We start from the raw sequence: 12,537 nt of genomic DNA on the forward strand, positions 1-12,537 counted from the left end.
ATTCAATATCGGCGCGTTAAATGCCACGTTCTCTCCCTCCGCTCGCGCTTCGCTTGATTATTGACATTCTCAAATCGCTTTGCGGTGAGTCACGCACTCAATTATCGATCACTTCTCAATGATCTCGTTCGCGCGGATTGTACGCGAACGGGCGTACAATGGGCGGCGCGCTGAATCACGCGTTTACCCGTAAAAGTCGTAGGTGCTCCGTAGCTTATCTCGCCGAGACGACTCATCCCGGCGGTGGTTGCACGCGCCGGCGAATCATTAATCTTAATCAATTCGTCGAGAACTACGACGTATCACCTTCTCGCAATGTGCTAGCTGTACTTAGCGGCGTCTTTATTATTAAAAAAAATATACGTGTTCGCGTGAAGTAACTAATAATAATAAATCATCGCGTGTACGACCGTCGAATTATTTTAGTGCAGCGTGTTGTGCGACGTTGACGTACGTAATATCTCCCGAGAGCAAATCATAACACAAATAAGATATCGCTACACGGTGAATTTTCGCTTAAAATTTATCTTGTTAGATCATGCAATCGAGGGACAACGCGTTTCGAAGAATTTTACGAGAATTTTACCATACATTTTACTGTACTGAAACAAAAATTTTCGCTACCGTAACTAATTATGGTTTGTTAAAAATATTTTGCTGTCCTAGCTACAAATTTCTATAACAGCGAACTGTTTGCTGTCGCGCTTAATACAATAGGAACAGTAGCAAAATATTTAGTTATCCCAACTAAACGTTAACTGTCCGTATTTTACAATTGAAATTTAGTTGCCACAGTTCTTAGCTACGGCAGCTACATTTTTCTTAATGAAACGCCCGGTAAAATTGACAAAAACTCATAAAGTCGTTCCACGATTACACGATTTTCACGGTAAATTTTAAGAGAAAGTTCTCTCCGCGTAGCGACGTTCTCTTCAATTAAAAATTCCGACCAATATCGCTAAAACGGAGTAGAACACCGTCATTAGCAACATCGCAATATCTCTTTAGAAAGTAGATTACGCTTACAAGTGGATTACGTTAGCAATTAGCGGATTAGTGCACGCAGTTTTTATCGCCTTAATATCCCCGCTCCGGTCGATGCGTTCTTCGCCACGTCCCCGAGGAATTATTTGGCAGCTGACAAAAGAGCGCCGTGTAAACCGGACTTGATGCGGCGCGCGAATGCGTCAAGTGTCGCCTTTACGACGTCCGGGGGTTGACTATTCTGGGCACGACCTGGGCGAAGTGCTACCGCGAGCTCGTAGACCCCCGAGAGAACGGCCTATCCTTCGATAACGATCGATTTCCTGCTCGTACAGAGTCATAACTCATGAACGCGAGAATCAGCGCACCGAGAGCGCCTCTTCACAGGATCATTGCATCGCTTCAATGACCGCTCGAGCGCGGAGTATCGGCTTGATGGCCGATAATCATGGCGTTACGTAAGATGCGCTGTAAACGGAAAGCTCGTATTAATTGTACACCGCGCGTTGGCGGATTAGCGCTTGCAAGGTGCATTAACGTCACATGGATAAGCAACACGGATGAGTTTGTATTCGTTCGCTCATGTTCAAGATCTTATTCACGTCTAATCCGTTGAACTATTGTAGTTCTTCCGGTTACCGTTTCATTAGTTATGTTACACGCACTCGCGGTCGATCGACTTATCCAACTCTAAATTTTACACGGTGAGAATTTTCTCTTAAAATTTGTCCTGAAAATCATGTGATCGTGGGACAACATGGCACTTCGAACAACTCTGAGTTTTTTTTTTTGAAATTTTACCGTACGTTTTACTAGCAAAATGTATGGAAAGATGTCAAGAAACTCATAAAATTGTTCGCAATGCTGCGTTGTCCCACGATCACAGATTTTAAAAATAAATTTTAAAAGGAAATGCTCTCCGTGTATAAAAATATGCGAGAAGTAGCGTTCGAATTGCCGTCGACCTCTTTATTTTAAGAGTTATTTTCTATTTTTAATTTGCCCAAACTGGAACGAACGTTCTCCGGGGGCAATTTACTTTTCTTCGAACTTTTTTTAACTTCGATGTAGCCCTGCTCGAAAAATTCGTGCCGCGTTTCGCCGCGTATCGGAATTCCGCCGTGCCAAGTTTTCGAGTCTCTTTCCGTCTCTTTCTCTCCCTCCTCTCGACTCGAATCTCATAAGTGCACGGCGGTTTATATCTCGAAATACCCTTCCCGCTTATAGACGAAACTTGATATTTCCCCGATTGAGCAAGACCGGCGGCAGCTGTCACGCACCAAATACGACGACACGCGCGCACGAGAGAGGGCGAGAGAGAGCGCACTTTACTACCACCCTCTCCTTCCTTTCATTTCCCTTCGACAAGTCGTTCCTGCTCCTCTTTCGATTTCTCGTTCTCCATCATTTTGCGCCGGTTTAAGGCGTCGCGTACTTCGATTACTCTCGAGCGAGCGTTTTTCCCTCGCCGTAAAAATATTCCGAACTCGAGAGCGGCGCGAGAATTTTGGTTCAAAAGCGGACGATTTCGCAGCGACATTCCGCGTATTGTTTCGATTTATCACCTCTCCCCTCGTATCTCCGATAAGCAATCGATGCTGCGTTCTCTCGAGATTAAGAGTTTGACACGCTGATACACGCATTTTCCAGCGCATTCCACAGAGATCGTGTGAAAAATTGATTTGATACGCTGCGCCGAGTCATGCTATCCCGGTTATCGTTCCATCGAACACGAATTCACGTGCCTCTCGCGTGTCGAGACGATCATTTTTCCCGCGAACGACAGCGAGTATCTCGATTATCCGTCCGATAATCGAAATTGCATCCGCGACTCATCGCTTGCCGATTCGCGAGCCGCCTGTCCTTCGAATATCGCGAACGTCTGACAGAGCGACGAAGATCGGCGTCTCGACGCGATGCATCGGCTGCCAGTCGAGCAGCTCGCGGTGCCCGTTAAAGTTTTGACAAAAAAAAAGAAACGGGCAAATACCGTTTGACTAACTTGCACACACTCGCCGGTTCCCGCGACTAACTGTAATCGTGGCTCGCGTACCGGCTTCGCGCGCCTCGTCTTACAAGAGCGCACCTAAGTAATCCCGGACGAACTAATCTTCTCGCTCCCTTTCCTCCCTTCGCGCTACTATTTCGCGCGCGTGTCTCTCGGTCGTTGGACCACACTCGATCGACACCGATAACTCGGCACTAGAGGTGCACGAATCATTTTGTGTGGTCGAATTGAATCTTTTCACGTTTCGAATTCGAATCCATCGTTCCCGGGCACATTATATCTTGATTTGAAAATAAAACCGTAAACTTAAGATCATCTGCTCTTTTAAAGTCAGTCAGTGAATTATCACTGAAAACAGTGAATAGTCATATGCTACTGAAAATTGCACTGTAAATCTTTTAGAGAGTGGTCTGCAATGAGTCATTAGTCAAAAGTCAGAACTATGTTTGGTCCATTCAGAAAGAATGAGGCTCGACATACAGGCCAGTTATTCATAGTCAGATCTTATATTCAAGACCGTGTTTACTCTCTAAAAGTCAATCAGTGGATTATCACTGAAAGCAGTGAACAGTCGCTAATTTAATTAAAAAAAATTACAGTGGTATATTTATAACTGTAAATCAGTGACTATCTCGAAAAAAAGGATCGACATATAGGCCAGTATTCATAGTCAGATCTTCTATTCAAGACCGTGTTTACTCTCTGTCACGCGTTCGATGATCGATATTGACTAACCGCGAGACGAGAAGCTAGTTCCGCCACGACGCGGCGACGGTGGCGTACAGATTGCAACTGCCGCAAGTCGAACGTATCCAGTTGTCCTTTGATTTTACGTATCTAGCGCGAATTCACTGTAGAATGTTATGAGAGCGAGACTATGGAAAGACACAAGGAATTGAATCTAACGTTCAAGTAAAGGAAGAGGATTAATCTATTAGGGGCTCGCTCAGAACTGCGAGTATCTATTGTAAGACTTAATTTCATCATAGCGAGATTAGCTGCAAGAAGGAATTATATTAGATAATAACTTAAGAGAGAATAAGAAATCAAGCAGGATAATAATGATCGCGATGAATTTCCAGTTCCTCTCGCGAGAGCACACTTATAGCGTTATTTAAGCGAAAAGCGTTAAGCCTCCGCTACAATGATTCTCGGTTCTGTCTACAATGGTCGTAGTCGTAGTCGCTCGATAAGAATTGACCAATCGCAGTCGATTATTCTTACGACTACGACCATTGTAGACAGAACCGAGAATCATTGTAGCGGAGGCTTTAGTCCTTTAGCAAGCAAAGTTCAAATACAACGATAGCAAATAATAGCACTAGCGAAATAGAAGTCGAAGTCGAAAACGTGTTTATGATTCGAACGTTACGAACAGATTAAGAGCTCCCGTGTCGATCTAACGCGACGGTGGTCGATAGCGCCGACGAGTCGACGCAGTTGCGTCACGCGGATTGTTCACGGCCGCGGCGATCTATGATGTGTCTTGATAATACTGACTACGGGAGCGGTTGCTTCTGACTAGATATATACAAATTACTGTAACGAATGATCCTGATCTCAAACACTCTCTAAAAGTCAATCAGTGGATTATCACTGAAAACAGTGAATAGTCATATGCTACTGAAAATTGCACTGTAAATCTTTTAGAGAGTGGTCTACAATGAGTCGATAGTCAAAAGTCAGGACTGTGTTCGGTTCATCTAAAAAGAAAAAGGATCGACATATAGGCTAGTATTCATAGTCAGATCTTATATTCAAGACCGTGTTTACTATCTAAAAGTCAATCAGTGGATTATCACTGAAAACAATGAATAGTCGCTGATTTGCAGTTATAAGTATACCACTGAAAATTACAGTGACATATTTATAACTGTAAATCAGTGACTATTTACTGTTTTCAGTGATAATTCACTGATTGATTTTTATAGATACTCCATAGTCATTGAAATATTCCACACAGCATCTTTAGATAAATTCAAGACGATCTTGAATATCAGATCTGACTATAAATACCGGCTACAGCTCCGACTAACAGCTTCTGACTGACAGCTCATCGTAGACCAGACCTGACCGTTTTTTCACTGACAGTGTTTATTTTAAGAATTATTTTATTATTACATGGCAAAAAGTATTACATTTATCAGAGGGCAAAAGTGACCGATGTGAAATCGAATCGTCGATGATTCGAAAACGAATCGGATCGATCCTTCAGCGATTGGATTCGATTCGATGCGATTCGCACACTTCTACCCGGCGCGTCACGTCTCGGCGAGTCGAGGAGATTTCGCGAATTTCTTTTCGTGCCGCGAGAGAGATACGTTCCGCTAATGAAGTGTTTGCATAAATGCGGCGAGGTGAATGTCGTATAAAAGCGATCCGTTATAGATTAAACATGCTCGCGCGAGGAGTTTCTCCTCTCCGATCTCCGTGTCTCTTTCATTGCCGTCGTCGCCGCTTAACCCACATTCGGATTTAAATGTGTCATTCTCATTAACATAACGTCATCGCGGTTTACCTCGATCTGCCGATTCACCACCTCGCGAACGCCCCGACGCGACGCCCCGCGTGTCGGCCGTCGCGGTTCTCGCGGATCCGCGCCTTCGTTGTGTCCGATCGAGCGGCGCCGTTTGCGCGACACGCGAGATTATGCCCGCGTCTCATGAATATTCATCGCTTCTCCCTCGGTGTCTCCGCGCGTCTGGCGACGCACCGCCTCCGTTCGCAATCTTGCCAAATCCTCAGGCAGGTGCGTGCGTGCGTGCGTCTGCTTGAGAGTCAACCCGTTCGTCTTGTCGAACACCTGCCCTTAATACGCCGCGCTGATATGACGACGCGTTCGACACGATGCTCTCCGCCTGTTTTGAATGGGAAATTCGCGATACGATCGCGCATTCGAGTATCCGCGAGGTAAGATGCGCTATGCGTGCGTGCGTGCGCGCGCGATCTCTCGAATCCGTAAGTCCCAGTCTACAATAGATGATTTAAGCCCTAAGCTTTAAGAAATTGGCCAATCACGGTCAAGTATGAGTAGAATGCGCGACTGTGATTAGTCAATTTCTTAAGGCTTAGGGCTTAAATCTCTATTGTAGACTGGGACTAAGAGATCGCAACGAGCAAGGTGCGGATCGCAACCTTGGCCGTGACTCATCCGGTGCGCCGCCGACGGACGCCTGGTCGCGCGCGATAAAAATTCTACCGTGAAAGACACTCATACTTATTATTGCTTCTTTTCTAATTATACTTTCTAAAAGTCAATCAGTGGATTATCATTGTAAACAGTGAATAGTCACTGATTTACAATTATAAGTAGATAATTGTAAGACCGCTGCGATTTTCAGTGGCATATTTATAACTGCACTGAAAAAAATTTCTGGTTGAATATGGACGAATCAGATAATTCCTTTAGGATTTACCAGAATTCCTTTAAGATTTACCAGAATTTCTGTAGGATTACAGGATTCAACCAGAAATTTTTTTCAGTGTGCGAATCGGTGACCATTCACTATTTTCAGTGATAATTCACTGATTGACTTTAGAGAGTACGCTGCTGGATTTGGAGAGAAGACACGGCGGAATACCACGTGGACCGCACGGATCAAAGGGGCCGACAGACGGTGGACCTACCCAGTTATACTATGCGAATACGTTACAACCGTTTCTGCATACGAGAACAGTTATCGTCTCGCAAAAAAAACCGAGGGAGGCGAATTATGAATTGATTGACATCGAGATCGAATATTATCGACCGAAAGAAAAAGGGGGGGGGGGACACTAATAGGCTGAAATTTATTAATGATTGATTGCCGCGCGGTCGACAGCCAAATTGCAGGGTGCTTTGTATCCCGCGAGTTCACAGATCTCCTCGATTTCTGTAATTAGCTTGTGGGTCGCGACGCGCGCGTTGATGTAGCGGTATATTATACGCGACTAACGCGGCCGGCAGAAGGACCGTCGATCCGCCTATCGAGCTACTCTGTTCCGAGCGATGAATCAGCCGCGCGGAATATCGCACGGAAATTAAGCGAAGTATTTCACGTGTAATTAATAATAACCGCGCGAACGTCGTGATATCTCGGCGCCACCGCGCGTTTCGTTGATGAATCATCGCGCGTGTAAGCAGCTCTACGGGACGTACGCGCTTTATTAATTAATACGACTCATCTGCTTTGCCGCCACTAATTGCATCTCTGACCCGCCTGAATTCCTGCGAGTCTCCGCCGTCTGGCGAGAGAGCGTCGCGGGTAAACGCCTGTCTCTCTCCCCTCGCGGTCACCGGTGAAACGCGGTTTCTCGACGAAAACGCGGTAAACCCCCCTCCGACCCAGTATTTTAACGGTTAAATTTAACTGTTCCGTTGCATGTGATCTCTCGCTTTGCGCGGCGTTTTCGCGGCGGGCGGCATCGCCTCGGTCGGATTCGCGCGCGTCGAACGCACGACGATTACTCAACGCTCGGGAATTCGTTATAGAAACTGTGTACGCAGGACGCGGACGGCGCGTATTCATATATGCGCGCCTGCAGTGCCGAGGAATTTATTGTGGAAATCTCTCGGCCTTCGCTCGAGAGCCGCCCGTCCCGTGGATTCCTTCGTATTCCAATATTGTGCGACCCAGCCGCGCGACGATCCCCGGGCGTCTTTATCCGCCGCGCAAGGTTGCCTCGCGCCGCGTATCTTTGAATATTAATTAATGGCAAACTCACGCGGCCTCCGAATTCCGATATATCGGCCTCTTCTCCGCGGCGAGGCGGTCATTATTATTATCCGCCTGCGTCTTCGGTAATACGATCCCGCGCGCGGAATCTTAATTCATTATTTCGTTTTACACCGAATGCAATATTCATACTGGAGAACCGCGGCGCGTGAAACAAAACAGCCGATTCCGCATCCCTCGCGTTACGTTAAGACCGAATCAGACTAGCAATTGCCGACTCGAATTGGATTGGGATTAGCGATTGACGGATTGCCCTCTAGCCAATGAGAGTCGATTAAGTCGCTGGCTGCTTTGCTCTCATTGGCTAGAAGACAATCGTTAATCGCCAATCCCAATTCAATCCGAGTCTGCAATTGCTAGTCTGATTCGGCCTTCAAGCCGAGACTCCATAGACGCGTTGAGCTGCGGCAACGCGTGTGGCATTGCGAGTTGACCAATCGGAAGCTTGCCGCAAGTTTCCTACGTGGAAATTGAAATCTTTTGACTCGTTGCCGCACACGTTGCCGCAATTCAACGCGTTTATGGAGTCTTAGGTTTATGGAGTCTTGGGTTCGAGCCGCGACAACGCGTGCGGCAACGCGAGTTGACCAATTAGAAGCTTGCCGCAAGCTTCCTGCGTTGAAATTGAAATCTTTTGATGCTGCACACGTTGCCGCAGTTCAACGCGTTTATGGAGTCTTAGCTTCTTTACTCTATCGCTCGATTTCAACTTTGTGGATGCGAAACGACGGGGGAAAAAACACGCGGCTTGTTATTCCGTCTCTTTCGAGCCCGAAATTTTCGGTCGATTTTTTGCGTTTGCAAATGACTCGGACGCCCGCTTTTTGTCCTCGACGTTTTGCGGTTCGTATTAATACGCGGTCCCCCCCTATTCGTGTGGTGCCATTGTCCCGGGGGGGGGGGGGGGTCGTGGAGAGAATATTCCGGCGCGCGGTGCCCCTCGTCCTCTTCGGACCTCGTTTTCCGTCCGTTCATTTTCGTTTTTTCCTCCCCTCTCCCCGCCTCTCTCTCTCTCTCCCCTGCCTTTGCTCATATCTCGTCTTCGCCGGACGCGGGACTCGTCGTCGCGGTGCATCTCGTGAATGCAGAAATAAGCCGATATTTACATAATATAATGCGCGCGAAACGCGTCTGAGGAGATTTGCCTCGTCTCGCCGCCGTCGTTGCGGTGGAGAACGGAAGACGCGGAGACCGAGAGGAGAAAGAGAAAGCGAGGGAGAGAGGGAGAGAAACGGCGTTGTGCATACGCGTTACTTGTAATCGAATGTGACAGCGCGTCGCGCCTCCCAGTCCGTTGTAAATCAGGAAATCCACCATCTAACGCCCACGCCGGATTTATATCGTTCTTAAACGACGCCATGGAACGTCGGCCTGATTGGCCGTCGCCTCGTTTTATCGCGCAACGCGCGTGTTTGCGTACCTCGGATAAACGTTCTGGAATTGTTCCCGCGTATTTGCATCGATAATAAAGTAGCTCGTTGTTTGTACAATCGACCAGTCACCTGCCACGACTTGCGAAACGCTATTCACGCCCGTTTCATTCGACTCGGCCAATATTTGCCGTCTCCCGGCTACCAGTTTTATCGATCGCAAATTGGAAATGTAAGGTAGAATCGAGCTAAATGGCGTGGGTCAGATAAGTCTTCCGAATTTTGGAGTGGGCTCTGCAATGAACAATTACTTGGCGAACGCGAGATGAAATAATTTCAGCTCGTGCAGGCGGGATGACTCGCGAATTTAGGGAGACAATGCCGAGGGATCTTTTAGCCAGCTTCGGAGAAGCGTTTTTTAACGAGGAGCTCCGTCCGCCCGCTTTGCGCCATGAACCGTAATTACATACACCGAGGTAACGAACGATCACGTCGGCGCAGTCGAGAATCCTACAATTATTTCGGAAATTTGCAAGATAATTTTCACGTTGCCAAAGGCCTGTGTCCGCGATGCTAGAACTTGGCCCAAGTTTTTACTCCAGGCTTTTATGGAATAGCTGCAAGTTGATTGGCTACTCGTTTCCTGAATCTAGAACTTGGACCAAGTTCTAGTATCGTGGACGCAGGCCTTAAGAAGAATTTTTTATTAATAAATGCCTGGATTCGGGAATAATGAATCAGTCTCGGTTCAATTAATGAAAGAATCGCAATCCGATTTTCCTTCTCATCCTTTATTGGCTTATTTGTCTTACCGTAACTGGATTTTGAGTTTTCAAAATTATCTCTGTGCGAGGAGACTCCCAGGCTTCGGGGCTCGGGCCCCCGAAATCTAATCGACTCAAGCAAACTTTCTCCGCGTAAAGACGAGCCCTTTTCTCGTCGGCCGCACTTTTCTCGGCTAGTTTGGTAAGCCGCACACTTCGTCGCGAGAGATCGTCGAGGGCCTTTCAGGACCGGGACAAAGGAACCTCTCGTGTCGTGCAGCTCGTTGTGCACTATGCGCTTTCCGGGAAAACTAACCCGGTTCACGGAAGTTTGATATTATTTATAAGTGATGGGCCTCGGGATACGATGGGAAAGAGTTAAGCGACTTAATTCCGGAGTGGCTGCGGCACTTCCGGACGCAAGATGAGAAACTTTCAACGACTATACAAGTATCATCACGAAAACGTATACCGCCCGCGGGCGAAAAGCCTGTCGGTGTAATCAGTTTTATCTCGCTATAGTTTACGGGAAATGAGGTAATGAAATTTTCGATGTTTCGCGTAGCTTCTACGAATTTTCCTGCAAATTGGGGTGATTCCAGTTCCGGGATAAATTTGTGAAGCATCAGAATAATTTGTTTGACGTTGCCACGACGTTACGTTCTTAATTTGAATTCACGAAATAATCGATCTCGATCTTCAATCAGCTTCCTAATGATGATATCCTCTTCGTAACTCACGGTAATATAATCCACAAAACGTTCGACGTTTCGTTCAATGGTAACGCGAGGCAAAGTAATGGAGTTTACACGTTTTTAGGACGACGTGGGAAATACCTAGGTTTTCTGTCTTTAACGACGTTAAATATATCGCGTGTCGTGAAGAGCCGCGTTGAAAGCACCTATCAGCTGATGCTCGAGCGGCTATCATTTCGCAAAATGGTAGGAGTATTACCGCGAGAAGTCGTACATTGTAGTTTTACAAGGTATCGATTTACGATATGGGATTTACAATTTACGACGTGGCATATATCTTGCGAACGATATCGTTCGTATACTTAGTGGTTCCCTTTGCCTCGTTCACGTTCGCCATGCTTGAGGAAATCCCTAGGGTAAAATACTATTTATGACAATTCGTATTGTTCTAACTGGTTCCGAGAATTCAGACGATTTATGCGCGTAATCACAAGCCCTGTTTACATAGACATTGTACGTCGAAAGTGTCTTTATCGTTGGCGTTACTCGCGTAGAGTTAACGTTACGTCTTGGGGGACGAAATTCGAAGGAGACTCTTCCTCTGCTTTCAGCAGCCGCAGCAGGAAGAGGTAAAAGCCGAGGAGACGAAGCAAGAATCGTCCGGAGACTCTCCTGCGGAGGTCGCAGAAGTCACGACGCCCACAGAGGCGACCCCTGCCAGTCCGAACGCTGCCACCTCTCCAGACAATAAGGAAGCCAAAAAGAAGGATAAGGTAAGGCGACTCGCGTCTATCGCGCGTCGATCCAGGTTTAATTAATCGCGCCCGATGACAAATAAATAAATTTTCCCTCGCGTCACCGCGGCGCGTCGAAACGTATTCGCGCGGCGGTCTCAGTTGTTCGACCTTAATTTAAAAGTTTTGCTCTTCCACGCCGCGCAATTACTCGCGATGAGTCTGCCGATCGCTATCAGATGGCGTTTCCTCGTTTTCTAGAAGAAAAAGTGGTCCTTCAGGTCGATCAGCTTCAGCAAGAAGGACAAGACTAAGCCGAGCCGCGACGAAACGCCCAAGAATGGAGACGTCACCAAGGAGGAGCCGCTCGCAGAGGTGAGTCGCGAGGAAGCATCTACTGATAGGAAGTTACTCGCGAAAGCGACGCCACTTCTAACGTTATTTCTCGCCGCGAAATGGCAACGTTCGCTTTCGGCCGAGCGAGATGTTTAAGGGTGTGTTCCCATTTCCTCCCATTGTCAGTACTGCTGCTAGTATTGCACGGACTTTTCCTTTAAAATTTACCTTGAAAATCGTGTAATCGTGGAACATGGCATTTGGAAGAATTTCATGAGAGTTTTTGGCATTTTATTATACTTTTTACTAGACACTAGAACAACACCTACGCGCGATTTATTTATTTTTTCTTATTTTTTACGATAATTTTTACGCGTAACGAATAGTTAAAGGAGTTAACTGAAAAGAAGAGAATGGTTAGGCATGGCACGAATCTAAAAGAGAAGTAAAGCACACCGCGCTTCGAAAAAACCAATTGGCATCACAAAAAAGAGGCCTCAACTGTTTGATATTAACATTCACGCCGGTAATATCTCTCTTTTAGAAAGGGATTGTACTTATTGTTAGACTGCATTTTACTAACAAAAGGGAGGAAATGAGAGGAAATGGGGAACACGCCCCAAGTTTAAGACGCTTAAGTTTCTCTTTTTTTAATTGTCCAATGTAACTCGCCCGGAACCTTTCGCTCGGATACTCGTAATTGAAACATTTTGCGCAATTTAACTCTGAGTAACATGTAATTGGATAATTTTACCCGCCTACTAAATTCCATGACGCCGATCGCGCGTTTTCGCGCTAAACAATTATCACGCTCTCGCGTATCGGAGTTCGATTTTGCCCGAGCTAATTACGCCGCTCTTTGATATCGCGCCGTGGCGCGTTTGCGTTGCGTTACTCCCGAAAAAACAGCCCCCAATTTTTAACCTCGCCG

The 12,537-nt window shown here is 46.5% G+C and overlaps 1 protein-coding gene across 3 annotated transcripts in view; it reads left to right on the forward strand.

The window, feature by feature from the left end:
• Positions 1 to 12,537, forward strand: part of LOC105567840 (neurofilament medium polypeptide) — a 110,272-nt gene that overhangs the window by 61,896 nt on the left and 35,839 nt on the right. For 2 of the 3 annotated variants that reach the window (XM_012023049.1, XM_012023050.1), the window contains exons 3-4: positions 11,148 to 11,309; positions 11,532 to 11,645. In XM_012023049.1, coding sequence (XP_011878439.1) covers positions 11,148 to 11,309; positions 11,532 to 11,645 — 276 coding nt within the window. The remainder of the gene's footprint in view (positions 1 to 11,147; positions 11,310 to 11,531; positions 11,646 to 12,537) is intronic. The other variant, XM_012023051.1, reaches the window with a different exon arrangement.

This window comes from Vollenhovia emeryi, unplaced genomic scaffold (genome assembly GCF_000949405.1).
Source record: "Vollenhovia emeryi isolate VEMERY1.0 unplaced genomic scaffold, V.emery_V1.0 DF939133.1, whole genome shotgun sequence".
In the NCBI taxonomy this organism is placed as follows: Eukaryota; Metazoa; Arthropoda; class Insecta; order Hymenoptera; family Formicidae; genus Vollenhovia; species Vollenhovia emeryi.